The sequence below is a fragment of the Strix uralensis genome, chromosome 25 (genome assembly GCF_047716275.1).
Source record: "Strix uralensis isolate ZFMK-TIS-50842 chromosome 25, bStrUra1, whole genome shotgun sequence".
Lineage (NCBI taxonomy): Eukaryota > Metazoa > Chordata > Aves > Strigiformes > Strigidae > Strix > Strix uralensis.
The window spans coordinates 568,232-584,538 of NC_133996.1; the positions used below are offsets into that span (position 1 = coordinate 568,232).

A 16,307-nucleotide genomic window follows, 5' to 3' on the forward strand; every position below is an offset into this window, starting at 1 on the left:
ACAGGCCAGGACCTGCAGCTGCCTCTGGCAGCATTTTTGCTCTTGGGGAGAGTATCAGGATTGCCCTTAGGCTGCCATCCTAAAGCCCATCAGGATCCTAGCCCGATGGTGGGGCAGGGGAGGGCAGTGGCAGGATCAGTTTGCAAGATACAGGCTCTGTCAGTGTTTACAGAGGAGTAAGCCCAAAGCAGAATGCCCCGGCCCTGCCCCACAGAGCCAGGGCCTATTATCTTTTTTTTATGCTGTAGCATACCCTGCGCCACTTCCACATCCGGCATGTGGATACTGAGAGTGAGACACACGACACCTGACAGCACAGAGGAGATGGAGCTCATCTAACGTCAGAGCACATCTCCATGTGCGCGGTGTTCAGGCTCCTGTTACAGTTGCTGGAGGTCTGGGCAAGACAGAAGATCCAAACGATGGTGTGTAAGTTACAGGGACCTGACTTTACCCAAGTTTTTATCTGGCGTTGCCCCAGTCTGTGCACACAAAGGAGGCTCAGCACAGCACGGCTTCGGGTACAGGAGCCTGCACCTGGCCAGATGAACGTCGCTGTGGGTAACACCTCCTGGTGACCACACAGAGCATCGCTGCAGTGTCCCTTTCCTCAGCTACCAGCAAGGACAGTGTCAGTTCACTAATCTCTACTGCAAACATTACCTATCTCTAAATGCCAGTCTGCAAAGCTCAGCTGGGACTACGTCTCTCTGGGCTTCACAAGAGGTATGACTGTGTAGGGCTCTCAGCTGCCTCACTGCAGTCCTGCTGCTCTCACATCAAGACTCAGCAACTCCTGTGCACACTGACAACAGGTTTGAGGCCTTAAGATATTTTCTGCTCTGGGTGATCCATAAATGGCAAGATGCACTTTGCTCCGGGCACCTACATGGGCAAAGAGGGCACGACAGGAGGAAAAGCAAGTCTTTTGTACAGACTAACCCCCAACAGCACTACAGGCTTGGGGAGGAGTGGCTGGAGAGCTGCCAGTCAGAGAGGGACCTGGGGGTGTTGATTGACAGCTGGCTGAACATGAGCCAGCAGTGTGCCCAGGTGGCCAAGAAGGCCAATGGCATCCTGGCCTGTATTAGAAATAGCGTGGCCAGCAGGGACAGGGAAGGGATCTTACCCCTGTGCTCGGCACTGGTGAGGCTGCACCTTGATTACTGTGTTCAGTTTTGGGCCCCTCACTCCAAAAAGGCCATTGAATGACTCGAGCGTGTCCAGAGAAGGGCAACGGAGCTGGTGCAGGGTCTGGAGCACAGGTGTGATGGGGAGCGGCTGAGGGAACTGGGGGGGTTTAGTCTGGAGAAGAGGAGGCTGAGGGGAGACCTCATGGCCCTCTACAACTCCCTGAAAGGAGGGTGCAGAGAACTGGGGATGAGCCTCTTTAACCAAGTAATGAGCGATAAGACAAGAGGGAATGGCCTCAAGTTGCACCAGGGAAGGTTTAGACTGGATACTAGGAAGTATTTCTTTACAGAAGGGGTTGTTAGGTGTTGGAATGGGCTGCCCAGGGAGGTCGTGGAGTCCCCATCCCTGGAGGTGTTTAAGAGTTGGGTCGACATAGCGCTGAGGGATCTGGTGTAGGTGGAAACTGCCAATGCTAGGTTAAAGGTTGGACTAGATGATCTTCAAGGTCCTTTCCAACCTAGACGATTCTGTGATTCTGTGACATAAGTACGGCTGTACACCTAGAAATTAAAGTCTGCCTGGACCCTATCTCCTCAGAAGGGAGAGGCTGGAATACACATTTTTTCATATTTCAGGCTATAAGTCATATTCACTACAATGTGGGCTGTTTTCCACTTCTTTGTGTGTCCAGGAAGATGTGGTTTAGAAGGCAGAGCAGCAGGTATGTAGCAGCAGACAAGCACCCCAGTACTACAGCAGCCAGCTGAAGCAGGTAAATCAGGGGCTCTGACTTTGTCTCTCCAAATGTTTTTTTCTTCCATCCCTGATTGTCCAATGTGTGCCAGAGGATGACTAGATGCAGTGCCTCTTACTCCCTGGAGAATGTTTTTAGCCATTAAGCTAGCTGAAACAAGTTTAGAACAGAAAAATAAGGTAGTACTTTTTTACCGGTAATGAGTAGAATAATTTACTGAGGCAATACAGTAGACACTCCACCTCTGGGCAGTGCTAATTTGAGCCTGGATTTCTCCTAAAAGGTAGGTAATTCATTTTGCACAAGTTCTCTAAGTTACGTTACTGGGAGGTTGGTTCAGATATTGGCTTCTTGCCTTGTAACTCTCTTTTCTGGATGGTCCTTGAACTCACATACCTGCTCCTCCACTTGGAGACCCAGTGGTGCGTGGGGGTTGGATTCAGGGTCCTGCAGCTCCGTCTTGGTGGCTGGCCTTTTCCCTGGGGTGTCAACCTGGGAGAGGTACTCAGAAGAGCCGTATTGTTTTCTTCTAGAACTGGGCACAAAATCTTTGCTTTCATCCTGTGTGAAGGAAAATAAAGAGGGTTGGGACTCGGGGACTATGAAGGGGTCTGGAATAGCACTAAGTTCCTGGTCCTGGGTTGGCAGTGTGAGGTGCTGGCTTGAGTCCCTTTGGCAAGGGGCCACTTGGGCCATCAGGCCAGCTCTGGCACTTCCTCACTTATGTGCTATTTCATAAAGATTTTTTTGTTAAAACCATCTAGTAATTTTAATCCAAGTTATGGATGTGGAGTCTTCTGTTCAGCTGAACGACCTGTGCACAAATCTGTACTCAGCCTGCGTGGCTCGCTGGGCCCAGAGTGCTTGTATCCATGAGGGACTATCAGCAGAAAATCCCACGATTTAGTGACTGAAGCAGTTTCTTAGAAGTATTAACTCTGAGTTTTAACTACCATGGGTGGGGGGTGGCCAGCAACCCGAATCTCTGATTTTCTTGGCAATGAGGATGTGATGTGGGAGTGTCCTACACTGTTTTCCTGCTGTAGGCATCTACAAGGCACTTTTAAACTCACTAATGTTTTCCTGAATGTCTGCAGAGTCACTTCTGGGATCATACCCTGGGATTCAGAGGCCTACGGTCTGCCTCAGGGCTGGCTGGGGCACCGGGTGTTTTACTGAGGCTGCACCCTGCTGTGAGTCGCGGGGTGAGGAGTCCCTGTCACCCTCCAGCTCCCCGGGAAGATGGCAGTGCTTTTACTGTTGCTGTCACTGCAAAAACCTCCTTATCCACCAGTTCCAGCACACTGTAAGACACCATCACTTCAACAGCAGAAACAAAGCAAATCATTACAATGGTGATCTTACAATTGCAATAATCTAATCAGCTACTGGGCAAAGTGCAATGGCTGCACTGCACTGCTGAAGGCTTTACCAGAGCTGCTCACTTTGGGGATGGCATCATGGCCTCTGAGGGGGCTGTGGGCACCGGTGGAACAGATTTGGTCCCTGCCCTTTGGCAGGGAAGGGAGAGGCAGCATGTGCCTCGCAGAAAAGCATCTCTGAGATGGACTCCAGGCTTTGATGGGCTCTTAGAAAGAAGCTGTGACATCTGGTGGGTCTGGACGGGCAAACATCTGCCCTGAGCTGGCCCCACTGTGGATGACATACAGCAAACACTAGACCTGACCTCCCCCTTGTGATCCAGGCCCCACAGCTCAAGTGAGATGGCAGCAGCAGCACCTTGGTGAATAGGCACAACACAGGCAGAAGTCCCCCAGGGACCTCCAACCAGCCATGGGTGAGAGATAACCATGGTGGGCCAGGCTACTCATAAAAGCAAGGGGATAATTTTAATTTAATGAATGTCAATCATCTTGATGGACCTGGACAGCTTAGCAAGGGCTAGGCACATCTAGCAGGCACATTCTGATACAGTAGTTGTCTTTAGAGGTGAGGCCACTGGGTGAGCATATAGGAGTTCCATTCCCTTGGGCGTCTGACAGCGTCAGTCCTTCTCGGCTGCCAGGCAGCATGAATTTATGACTATCAACCCAAATACACTGGTCTCAAAGAGTTTTGTAGGTAAAGAGGTGAGTCAGGGCCATCAGGCTGGCCACCTCCATGTGTTGGTGATGTAGACCAGTACCCCCAGAGCCGGGTCAGTGCAGAGCTCAGCACCCCAGAGGACAGTCAGCTGGTCACTGACAAGCACCTGGGAAGCTGCTCTGAACAGAATGTGACCCCCAGGATTTGCACAAAACAGGATGGAACTCTTGGACAAAGTTACTGAGGTCCACGCCACTGATGCGGCATGGCTGACTGCTTAAGTAGAAGCTTATGTGGAGTCAGCCAGGGTGAAATGGTGATGGATGCACTTTATATTAGTCCCTGAAGCAGAGGAGAGAAGGGGCAAGAGGTAGCACATCCCTGGATACTGTCAGGGAGACTTTTCCATGAGACCCACCCACCATGAGAAGGTAAGCATAGCTTCACTTGAAGAAAAGCCTACCTTTAGGTTTTCACCTAATTTATGCAGCACACGGCCCAGCTCCAGTCATATTAATGTCACAGCCACAAGAAAAACTAATTAAGTGCATTCATGTTGCATTGCTGCCTGCTCGCCTGCTCACCTGCTCACCTGCCTTTGGGCTAATTCGGGCATTGCAAATGTTCAGCAGTCAAACATCCCACCAAATACCGACTTCATTATCTGAAACACGAAGCTCAACAGAACGACTGCTCGAGGTCTTGCATCTCCTCAGGTCTTCTGTGGGAGCCCGAGAAAGGCTGGCTGCGAGCACTAGAGGGAGCTGGGCCTCGGGCTGCAGCATCCATCCACCAGCACCCATCGCTTTCTGGGGCTCCCCAAGCAGCGCTCGAGGAGCTGCTGCTTCTGTACCACAAGTATTGCTAAGAGCAGCTGACACCTCCTGCAGCTTTATTAGGTTCATTTGCCTATATCAGCGGTACAAAACCAGAAGGCTGAAATTACACCTTGTGCCTTGGCATCTCCTTATTTCCAGGTGCTCAGTTTGGGTCTGTCCTGAGGGACAGGCTGGGGCAGGGGCCGAGCCTCCAGCTTGCTTTAGCCTCCTGCTGCGCTGCAGCAAATGGTCAGATGTCAGGAGTGTTCCATGGAGGAGAGGAAGATGTATTGTGGCAAAACCAGCACAGACCCCGTGTTTCTCAAACAGGATTCTTAAGGCAATCTCAGAGTTTGGATAGCGGAGCTTGGGAAGAGATGGCAGCACAGCTGAATGTGCAAAGTTAGCAGAGATCAGTGCCAAGCCTTCTGCCAGAGAAACAGCTACATCTTGAACTGAAACTCAAATCCCAGCAGAAACAGACTGCTTGTGACATGAGGCATATTATAAGCCTAAAGATACCCTTCAAAGGCAGAGATTTTGGGTTTTTTCCAAGGGCATATGCAATAATTTGAGCTGCTCAAATACATAAAATCTGGTATATCTGTGTATCTGCAGTCTTTCTGGGTAACTTCATGCTCCTCATTTACAAGCTAAAAATATACTTAATTTATGACCAAGAATTCAGATTTGTGACTATGTCAGGGTGATTTTATTTCAAAGTATGATGCAGAGAGATACCTAACTCAATACTCAACAGCCCTGTGTGAACTAACCACGCAGTCGCTTTCCTGACTGCTGTCACTGCAGACACAGGCAAGGCTGGAAGCCAGTGAATTCATCAGGGATACCCAGGATGACCACGCAGAGGTCAAGTTGCTCTGTCAGGTACACTTCAACTGTGTCGTAGGCACACCGCATAGCTAGCAAATGACAGTGACCCTGAGACCACTGGCAGAATGTACTGCAGAGCTGTACTCAGCCCTGGGTGGGGGGAAGATGGGAAAGAAATACGAGTGCCCACTCTTTAGGGGTCCATGACTGACCACACATGAGCCCAGCTGCAAGTGGAGACCTCTTCAGCTGTGAGACTCAAGGCTCTAAGTGCTGTGAATTCAAACTCCTGGGATAAAGGGAGGCTCAGGGGTGGGTCTCCCATTTCTCAAGCTCCTATTATGCAGAAGTCATGTCAGTCCTGCCTAGATTCATGAAAGAGAAGCACAGACTGCCTGTGACTCACAAGTGACCCTGGCCAAGGAGACAATGTATTCTCAGTGTCCAAAGGTAGCTGGAAGGCCAACGTGCACTTTGTAACACCAGGCAATAGACTCTGCAAAGCAAAGCAATGGTGCAAATTCTTCTGTGCGTCTCATTGCAGAGAAGTGGAAGAGAAGTTTTGCAAATGTAAAACTCCTTTCACAAGTTCACCACCTCACCCTTGTCAATGCCAGAGTCATTTGGCTATGAATCTGTCCCCTCTGTCACCAGCACTGTCAGCTTACTCGGGTGGGTTCCTCCTGGAGACTGGCAATGGCAGCACCTGCTTAGAGCAGCTCTAAGAGCAGAGGCAGGAGCTGCAGCAGGAACCGGCATGTGGTTTAATGGACTCAAGGGGCACTTGGTGCCAGTGAACTCACTTGAAATAATACGCTGGAGCCTGCAGCTCTGGTGGCAAGTATAGCTCACCAAACCAACTGTCTGTGTGTGTCAGCCCTGCTTTGAGGGACTCCCCTCACTGGTACCAGCCAAATCAACAGGAAAATTGCACAGCCATCCCCATGGCTCTTGCTTCTTTTCAGGTGGCATACTGACACAGACCAAGGAGAGAGCAGCCCTGTGTAACCAGCCACCACTCATCTGTTTAGGAGATGCCTGGGAAGCATTTCCAGACCAGAGTCTGATTTCACATGGGGAAACCATGCAGCTCTTACCAAAAGGAGCTGTATCTCTACAGCTGCCGTTAGAGCTATAACCCTGCCTGAGGCACAACCCTATTAAAATCTGCTCATTTCTACCATTTTTTCATTACTACTCCAAGTTGACAGTGCCATGCAAAGCCACTCTGAAAAGTATACCATGCCCTACATAAGGTGTGACTATATCTTCTCTGATCTTGGCAAGACCAAATGCTACTATATAGTTATAGACCCAAGCAGATGGATCTAATTTCAAGAAGTCTAAATTGGGTATTTCACATATGAGATGCTCCACTGAAGATAACAGGAGGTGGGAGAGGGCAGCACTTCAGGAAATAAGCTGTAAGAATTTCATATCAGGCACCCTACAACTAACAGACAACTTGGAAAACCTCATCAACTGAAAGACAAGAGTGTTTAACGTAGGATACTTACAGGTAGCGTGGTCCGGTGCCAAGCAGCAGCCGTTGTGGGATCACTTGCATAGCTCCTGCGTGTTAGCAGTTCAGATGCACTTAAGTTACTTTTGGTCCTTCGGGAGCCCAGTTCAGGGGCACTCCAGGAATTAGCCGCGGCACTGGTTCTTGCTGAGTTCTGCTCCAGGGAGTTTGTTCTTGCACTGTTCCCTTCCACTTCTGAGAGGTCCACTGAGGACCTACACGTGTTTGTAGTACTGGAAGCTGCACTTTTTTCCACTTTGGTTTGAGAGTCCTCCAGGGAATGTAAGCCTTGTCTTGTTATCCAGGAACTTCTCACAGTGACATGTTTTGTTTCAGATGAAGCTGCATCTGAAGAGCCATGGCTCTTCCAACTGACTGTCTCTGAAGGCAGCTCAGTGTTCCTCTCCGTGAGTTCAGAAGTCTTTATCACAATGCTGCTTCTGGAAACCACTGTTTCTGCTTTACTTCTCAGCGCTGCCTCTCCAACTCTATCCACCTCAGATAATTTCAGAGCACTTTTATTAATTGATATCTCAAAGGGTGTGGGGAGATTGTTTGTTATTGGTGAAGGCTCATTTGGAGCAACTCTGATGTTGCTGGTGGTAACATGCCTTTCCTTTGCTGCTAGATCTGCACTGGTCCTTGGAGCTGTTGGCTCAGAAGGGAAGATTGTGATGCTGCTTGTCATTTTATTTGTTACTGTTTTAAAAACAGACTTCTGTTTTTCTGACTCTGCCTCAGAAACAGTCCCTCCCATGACTGCCTTCATATCCTTTTCAACAATTGCAGGTTTAATGACAGCTTTTGATCTCAGAGCTTCTCTCGGGCTGAACGACCTTCTGGATTTAAATCCTCCAGTGCTGGCATCTGATGGTTTTATACACTTGGTGGAGTCTTCATCATTTACAGTGGTTTTGTCATTTTCAAAAAGTGATGTTCTAAAAACCCTGGAATTGGAGTACTGCTTGGAACTGACTTTCTTTCTTGTCTCAAAATCTGACTGAGTGGTTGGTTTTTTGCTTCTTCCCGATTCCTCATCTGAATTAAGTTTTTCCTGGTTACTCTGGATGGTTTTGGAGTCCATTTTTAAGCCAGCATTTACAAGATCTGTTGCTGAAGTTGAAGACTGCTCCGTGTCTTCTTTATCAAGACCTGTGAGAATCTGCAGAATGTCTTCCTGACTTCTGGAGCGATGGGAATGCTTTGCTAGTGTTGAAGGCTTTGCACTTTCAAGTGATGGGTCTGCAAATTCTTTTTCCTGGGAGATTATTGCTCTTTTAGCCCTCCCCTCCGAGGGCTGTCTGTGTGATGCAGCAAAAGCGTTCACTGCTTCTGCTTTAGAGCCAGTGGAGTCCGACGCTGACACATGGGAGGAGAGGTGGTACCTGTATGCCGAAGCTGTGCCGTTGGAAGAGGCGTGACTGCCCCTGGCGAGCAGCACGTCCCCCGAGCAGTCACTGACTTCTGCCTGGCTTGTTTTCAGCTTCTCGGCCAAAGAAGCCACTGATTCTCCTTTGCCTGACTTTTCATCCCGTGTGTCGGCACTGGTTTGGCAGTTGCTACGGAGCACCTGAGATGGCTTTTCAGCCTTGGATCTCAGGCCTGTGTCACCAACAGGTTTGGAAGGTGCTTTCCAAGATTTCTGCTCCTGTGCAGCAGGAGGGTATCGGCTGAGGACAGATGGCTGCTCTTTTGATCTCTTCCCCTCATTCTGATTGACGCAGCCTTCCTTTTGACCAGAAGAAAAAGAGGAAACTGAAGATTTCTCTTCCAGTCTTTTTGTATCTGTCACAGCAGTGTCTGAAAGGGCAGATGCACCAGATGCTTTTCCTGTTTTTCTGTTCATTAAGCTTGGACTGGGCACCTGCTTACCACTGTGGCTGTAGCTGTCATTACTGACAGAGAAATCCCTGTTCCTCACTCTTTCCCGGCGCTGCTGCGGTGAGAGCTCCCTTGGCTTGTGCTTGGCCGCTGTCAAATCACCTGTGACACCTCTGTATTTAGGTCTGTCATGTTTTCCCCTGCTAGAAAAGCTCGTATCTTCATTTTCAACCTCTCCATTCTCCAGATCTTTCTGTTTCTTTATTTGCATTTTCATTTCTTCTAGCTGACCTGTTAAGAGTTTGTTTTTATTCTGTTCACTCAAGTAACTGTCTTGCAGGTCACTGTTTTTCGCTCTCATTTTTTTAAGTTCTTCCTCTAAAGATTCAAAACGTTTCATCTGAGTTCTAAGTTTCTCAATTTCTTGGGTGAGATCTTTCACTTTGTTGTCTTCCTGATTTTTATTCTTTTGGTTTTCTGATTTATTCCTGGTTTCATTTTCTACATGTTTCAGGTAATCCACACTTCCCTTCTTCCTGGTCTCCTTCGAGGGCAATGCAGAAGTCAAGTCATCTTCAATTCTCAAATCATTTCTGTCCAGAAGATTATTTGATGACCTTTCTAGCAAGTTGGACGCATTTCTAGTTTGATCTGCCCTAGTTAGCTTATTGTTTTGTTCTAGTTTCTGTGTTAGCTCCTGGATTATTTTTTCATTCTGCTTTTCTCTTTCATTAAAATGTTTTCTTTCAGTGATAAAGCTCAGCGCTAAGGATTTCAGTTTTTCTAACTCACCCGTTAAGCTCTGCTCTGTTTTATCCAGCCTGTCCTCAGATGCTTCCAGTTCTTTCACCTTCACTCTAAGTATTTCTAATTCTGTAGATATCTTTTTGGTCAAGTTCTTTTCTTCATTGAGGCTAAGACACAGCTGCGTACAGTCATTCTTGCTCCTGCTGAAGGCCTCCTCCAGCTTCTCCAGCTCTGCCATTCTCCTCTGAAGGTGTTCAATTTCTGACTTCAGCTCTCGGGTGAGGCTCTCTTCCTCTTCAAGTTTTTCTTTCATTAACCGGCAAAGCTCTTCAGCCTTCCTGATTTCTTCATCCTTGCCTTCGATCTTCAGCACTCTTTTCCGCAGGGCTTCGACATCAGCCAGCATGGTGGAGTTGCTGCCTTCTGCCTGGATAACTTTGTCCTGGAGGTCAAGCAGCTCATCCTCTGCTTTCTGCAGATTTTTGGTTGCTTCCTCCAGTTCATCAAGGCGGCGACTAAGACTCTGCAATTTGAATCGTAGGTGCCGATTTGAGGTTTCCTTGTAACCTGTAAATTCTGCCATGTTGATTTTTTATTCCTTTTAACTGAAAGCTTTGCTTAGTCTGGGTGAACGGTGTGGTCTTTAACACCTTGTGTATTCTTAGTACGTACTGTTTCTTTGAACAGAGGCAATCTCACCCTGAAAGAAAAAATGCTTAAAATCAATATAAAAGCTCAGAATAAATATTCTCACTGTATAAGTTAGACTATAAATGTTTACTTAAATAACTTTTTAATTAAACACACTTCTAAATGCTAAATTAGGAGAGATGAAACTGCAGATAAGAGCCACAGTCCATTTACTTTGGGTTTCCAAAAATAGTCTGTTCTCAACCGCTGAGGGAAGGAAGTGCCCTCTTCTGCTGGTCTGCACGGGCGGTGTGTGCACAACCGGTGGGCCCTTACCCCAGTGTCAGCTCAGTGTCAGCACAAGCTGCCCACGTGCAAGCTCTTGGGCTGCAGAGGTTCCTGCAGGTACAGGACCCAGGTCCCTGTACACGGACATGCCCACGCAGCAGACACCCCTCTTCAGCACTACACCAGTCTCCTGAAGATGCCTTAAGAGATGAAGATTCAGGAACCATAAACAAGACCTGGGAACTAGAAAATGCAACCCCCAGCCATTTGGTGGCCACTGAGGAGGGGGAGGGGACAAGCCCCCACACACCTGGCTCGCTGGTGTGACAGCTGCTGCCAGTCACCAGTGCCCATTGTTGCCGGTATTTCTCCTGCAGCCCAGGCTGCTTGGTTGAAATTTTCAGCTGGGTTGTAGTCACATCCTGAGGACACCGTGCTAGTGGAGTTTTAAGTTTCTCTCTCCTGTTTCAAAAGCTGTCATTGCCCTCGGCTGCCACCCACTCGCCCACCCAGGAGATGAGCAGTTGCGAACGCTCACGCCTCTCCTCGCCGCTGACACTGAGCCGTGATTGTAACACATGGGCACGCTCTCACGCACTGACTGCAGATCTCTTCCCAGCTCAGCTCAGAGGTGGCAGGGCTTTTTTTAAACAGCCCCTCTGTGCTCGGCAGGGAGTAGCAGGGAGGGGCACCTGAGCAGGCCAGAACGGCTGCTGGGAGGATCTGAAGTCTCTCTGGTGCTCAGCATTAGCATCATCCTGTCCTGGGCCCGAGGCACGTCCCCAACCTGTGCGAGGGCTACTGCAAACTTGAGTGGAGGGGGGTGACTGCAGCTTTCTGACCTGCACCCTTACTCAGGCTGTCTGCCTTGAAGCAGGACTTGGCTTCCAGCATTTTTGTGGAGCTCCCTGCAGAGGAAACACTCAGGAGTTTCCTGTTTTACAGCGCCAAGAAGCAAAGAGCAGGATGTGGGGAGGAGACAGTGCCAGTAAGGGAGACTGCAGCACCCCGACGTGAAGCCTTTGACTGAAGGTGATTCACTTCCTGCTGGGAATGGGGGCCCCGGCTGCCAACAGGCACCCGCCGTGCACACCGGGCACCCTGCGAGCCCTCTCCCGAGGGACCTCCCTCACTCTGGGAGGGGGTCACCAACCTATCTGCTTGGTCTCACGCACCTCAGGCAGCTGAAAGGAGCACCCCAAAAAGCACCCAGAGAGGAACCTCTGCACCCCCTGCGCAGCGGTGTGCCTGGCCACAGCCACACGCCTGTCCCCTCCCTCACCACCACGATGCCATCCCGCTCCCGTGCCACCCCGCCTCACGCTGCCCACAGATCCTAAAGGCCACGCAGACCCCGGTCCTGCTGCGTGGCTGGCTGCAGGCAGGAAAGGCTATTCAGACCCGGCAGGATCCCCCTCAGAAACGTCACCAGAGCGTCACAGGAAAGGCAAAGCAAGCTGTGCCCTGAAAACAAAGCCCTGTCCCCGGCAGGCCTCAGAGCAGGGAGTTAATGGTTAACCTGGCATTGGCCACTGGCTGGGAAGTGAGAGCAGCCTCTTCCCCAGGACACAGCTGGCGGAGCGTGATGCCGGGCATGCTGGGCAGCACTGGTTTTCAGGCCACAGCTCCTGCAGGTTGTTAGTGCAGAGCTCAGGGGACAGGGCTGTGCGTGGCCCATGAGCGTCACAGCAGCCTGGAAGGGGGCAGCTCTGGCTCCCCAGTGACAGGCTCCTTGCCACAGTGAGACCAGGCTCTGCCCATGGGATCAGTCCCACAGCCCTCTTCATGGGAAGGGGTGGAAAATGGAGAGCTACCGCCACAGCTGGGTGGGCAGAGGGGTGAGGCTGAGGGGCTGCTCTTCCCTTTCCTCCATCTTCTTCTACATCCCAAATATTCCTGCAGCATCAGCTGCCCCTTGGATGGAGTAGGAGACGCGCCCCTCACACACTCAGCACCCTGGGGAAGCCCCACTGTGGAGGCCAGTAGAGGCTCACACTCAGTGAGCAACTGGGTGCAGAGAGGTGACCTTGCCCTGAAGACAACAGGCTTCTGCAGACAGAAGAAACAATCACCCCAGGAGGGGACCTGGGGTGGTCCAATGCAGTATCCACCAGGAAGGAAGGGGGTTATGGGCACAGATCCCTGTGAAGGGACCCAGTACTGCTGGTGAACTACCCACCTTGTTGCTCCACCAAATCACGCTGCTAAAGTTGGTTCCTACAGAGTCTGGAACGTGACTAGTAACACACCTTTATGTCTGCACAGGACAATGCTGGGTGGAGAGCTCAGCGTGAGCCACGAGTCAGGATTTAGACCCTCCGGCTACACTGTCACAGCTCATGGGTCATAAAGAGCAGGAGAGGGATGTTGGGACTGAGTCACTGATCTCCTCTGTGGACGTCAGAGGCTGCTCAGAGGCCCAGAGGAGAACCTGATTTAGGAGGAAACACTCAAATCTTTGAATGAAGTAGAAAATCGAACTAAGCAATTAATTGCACAAATGAATTACTAGTGTCCCTCAGGGGCTAATGATGTTTAATGTCTTTATTAACAACAAAGATCATAGGATGGAGCATGCTCTCAGAAGGTTCATGGATGATACGCTGGAGGGTAGGGCTCCTTGGCAGGATGGAGAAAGGGGTGGACAGCATCCTCAGCAAAAAGAAGCCCGAGTCCTGCTCCTGTGGCACCAGGACACACTAGGGATGATGGCTAGAAAGCAGCTTCACAGAAAAGGATCTGGGGAGTCCTGGAGGATGAAAAGTTGAACAGAGGTCAGCAGTGTGTCCTTGTAGCTAAGGCGGCCAACCACAGACTGGGCTGTGTCAGCAAGTGTGCAGCCAGCAGGTCAAGGGAGGTGATCCTTCCTCTCTGATTGCCTCTTGTGAGGCCACATCTAGAGTGCAGTGTTTGAGACTGCCCGGTACCAGAAAGACACAGATGTACTGGGCTGAGTCCAAAAGAGGCCACCAAGATGGCCATGGGCTGGAGCAGTGGACATACAAGGAGACACTGAAGGAACTGGAATTACTCAGCCTGAAGAAGAGAAGGCAAAGACATCTTGGTGCCTGCAGCTACTGAACAGGAGGGTGTTGAGAAGACTGAGTCAGGCTCCGAGGCACACAGTGAAAGAAGCAAAAGATACAAGCTGAAGAAGAAAAATTCCAAGTAGATATTATGACTTTTTTCCTTCCCCCCCACTGTGAGAGTGGACAAACACTGACACAGGGTTCCAGAGAGACTGTGGGACCTTCATCCATGGAGATACTCAGAACTCTTAGCAGAGGCAGCCCTAGAACTTCCCAATACCTCCCCAGCTGATGTGATTTACCCCAAGACATGAAAGAGGCTCAATCTAATAAGCTAATAAGGAGAAGAAGCAGACGTAAAGCAACACCTTCTACAAACAAGTATGTTGAAATTATTCACGAGAAGTCTTCCAGCAGAAGGTCCGTTAACTTCTTGGCATAGCCAGATCTAACCCCAATGCTTGGAAACAGAAGCTAAACAAATTAGTATTACAAATAAAGTGCACATTTATAAGATTGAGGGAAATCAGCCAGTATAAAATATTATCTTCGATGTAGAGGCTGCTTTAAGCTGGTCATGCTTTGAGTGAGGGCTTGGACCAGAGACCTCCAGGGGCACTTCCAATCTAAATTACTCTGTCTGTTCATGACTGTTCTTCTCCAAGCTGTATCAGAAGGAATGGTGCAGGATTCAAACACTGGCACTACTACTAATGCTAATTAATATTGTTGAGGGATGTTTAAACAGAACTTGTTAAACAAATCTGATAAGGCAATAACTTGCTTCACTTGTAAAGGTACTGAACAATCTGACATGGACGTATGGACTTCAGATTTTTCTCTCTCTCTTTTTGGAAAGTGAGCAGTTCTCATCCTAGCTCCATTTTACATTTTTAGCAAAAAAAGGAAGAAAAGATGATGATAATTTTCACAAATAGCAAAAAAACTGTGGCAGTAGCAAATATAATAATAATGATAGTTCAGTTAAACAGAGACGTCTGAGTAAATGATAAAGTGAGATCAAAGACTCCGAAGGGCTGTATCCTGGAAACACTGAAAAGGCTTAGATGGTCACAGCAGAAATCTCACCTACAGAGGCAGCTGATGTACTGCTGCAGTTCAGAGGCAGACCTTCTTGGCTGTATCAGCAGGAAATAGAGTAGAAGTATGACAGTAGAAATCCCATTATTTTGTGTGCAGTACTGGACTGTGTGTTTACACACCCAAGTCTGACACATCTCAGTTTGCTTTAGTAGTGACACAGAGAAAGAGACACCTACTAGTTGCTCTTGAGTCTTCTAGATTCAAAGAGAAAAAGATGCTCAAGTGTCTTCATCTGACCTTCCCAAGGAGACAGGACTTTGCAGAGGAGGAGAGGAATCACCCTTTGAGGGACTGTATTCTGCCCACTGACAATGAAGGGAACCTCGACACGGGCTCAGGCACAGATAGCTGGATGGCAGCCGTCTCCCCTAGGAACGATGCCCCTCTCTCTCCAGGAGCCATGCATCAAAAACACAAGCTTTGGGAGAAGCTCAGAAAAGTAGTAATGAGTGCTTTGTTATCCTTTAAAACTCTAAGAAACCACTGATGTCACCTGAACAACATCGGCAATCCTGCATTAAGCCAAGAGCCACAATAACATGTTTGGATTTGAGTTCTTGAAAAAATGCCCTTCCGATGAGGCATGTGGGAAGCCTGGGGAATCTCAAACTATCTGTTATTTAAAGCAAATATCAAGGCAAAATGTGTGGCTGGTAAATACCTAAAGGGAGAAAAGATTTTGTCTGATCTAAAAGGTTCATTATTATAGCACATTAAGCCAAAACTCAATTTTCATAAGAGAAACATGGCACACAATTTAACTGATTCAAAGTAGTAACTTAGTACCAAACTGCAGTGAATTTACCAGGATTCACTATTTAAATGACTCATTCTGATTCTACTTTTCCGCATGGATTTGCCATGGGGTTTTCTGGTCTTCCTCAATAAATGCATGTACCTCCTAACTTTATTTACATTTATCATTATCAGTTGCATCCTCCCCCAGTTTAGTACAGATTGTCTTTCAGGGGTCTTCTGACTCTGCATGGTTTTGGCCACAGCATCCTGTTAAACAGCTGTCAGAATTCAGAATTTGGGACATGTACTAGAGTACTTTCATAACTGTCAATTACTTTTCATGTTCTTAAATTTAATTTTTTCTGCACACTCAGTTTTACTCATCATTATCTACAGTTTTATGAAAACATTTCTTCAGCAGCATCATTGGATATAACCTCCCACTGGGATGACGTTACCTTGTCAGCTCACAGCTGTGCACGGAGGCAAATAACCTCTAGCTAGAAACATTTGTGCTGGCTGAAACACTTTACGAATTGGGAGATAACCATCTTTTATTCCAGGAACAGCAATTAAATGACTACTAGTTGAGACCTACGTAGATAATCTCTGCCAGAAGTCCTTACAACCATGATGCTGTTCCTCTCCAGATGCACAGAAGCACCTTACCCTACATGTCATGTTCCTTGCTCTGATTTGGTTGTTGGTCAGAGTCCCACAAGCACCCGCTGTTCTGGGTTTCAGGATGTCCCCAACACGCCCATGTGGGAATAGCCGTTGGGCCCCACTCCTCCTGTGCTCTCTGCTATGACAAGACAAAAATGCTGCCAGCTGCCATGCGT

General features: G+C 48.7%; 1 protein-coding gene across 3 annotated transcripts in view; it reads right to left on the reverse strand.

Annotated features, from left to right (window-relative positions):
* LUZP1 (leucine zipper protein 1) overlaps positions 1-16,307 on the reverse strand; it is a 44,425-nt gene that overhangs the window by 4,848 nt on the left and 23,270 nt on the right. For 2 of the 3 annotated variants that reach the window (XM_074894333.1, XM_074894334.1), the window contains exons 2-3: positions 7,104-10,376; positions 2,086-2,449 (exon numbers count right to left, since the gene is read on the reverse strand). In XM_074894333.1, the coding sequence (XP_074750434.1) occupies positions 2,225-2,449; positions 7,104-10,259 (3,381 nt within the window). In that variant the 5' untranslated portion in view covers positions 10,260-10,376 and the 3' untranslated portion in view covers positions 2,086-2,224. Of the gene's footprint in view, positions 1-2,085; positions 2,450-7,103; positions 10,377-16,307 lie in introns of those variants that run through there. The other variant, XM_074894335.1, reaches the window with a different exon arrangement.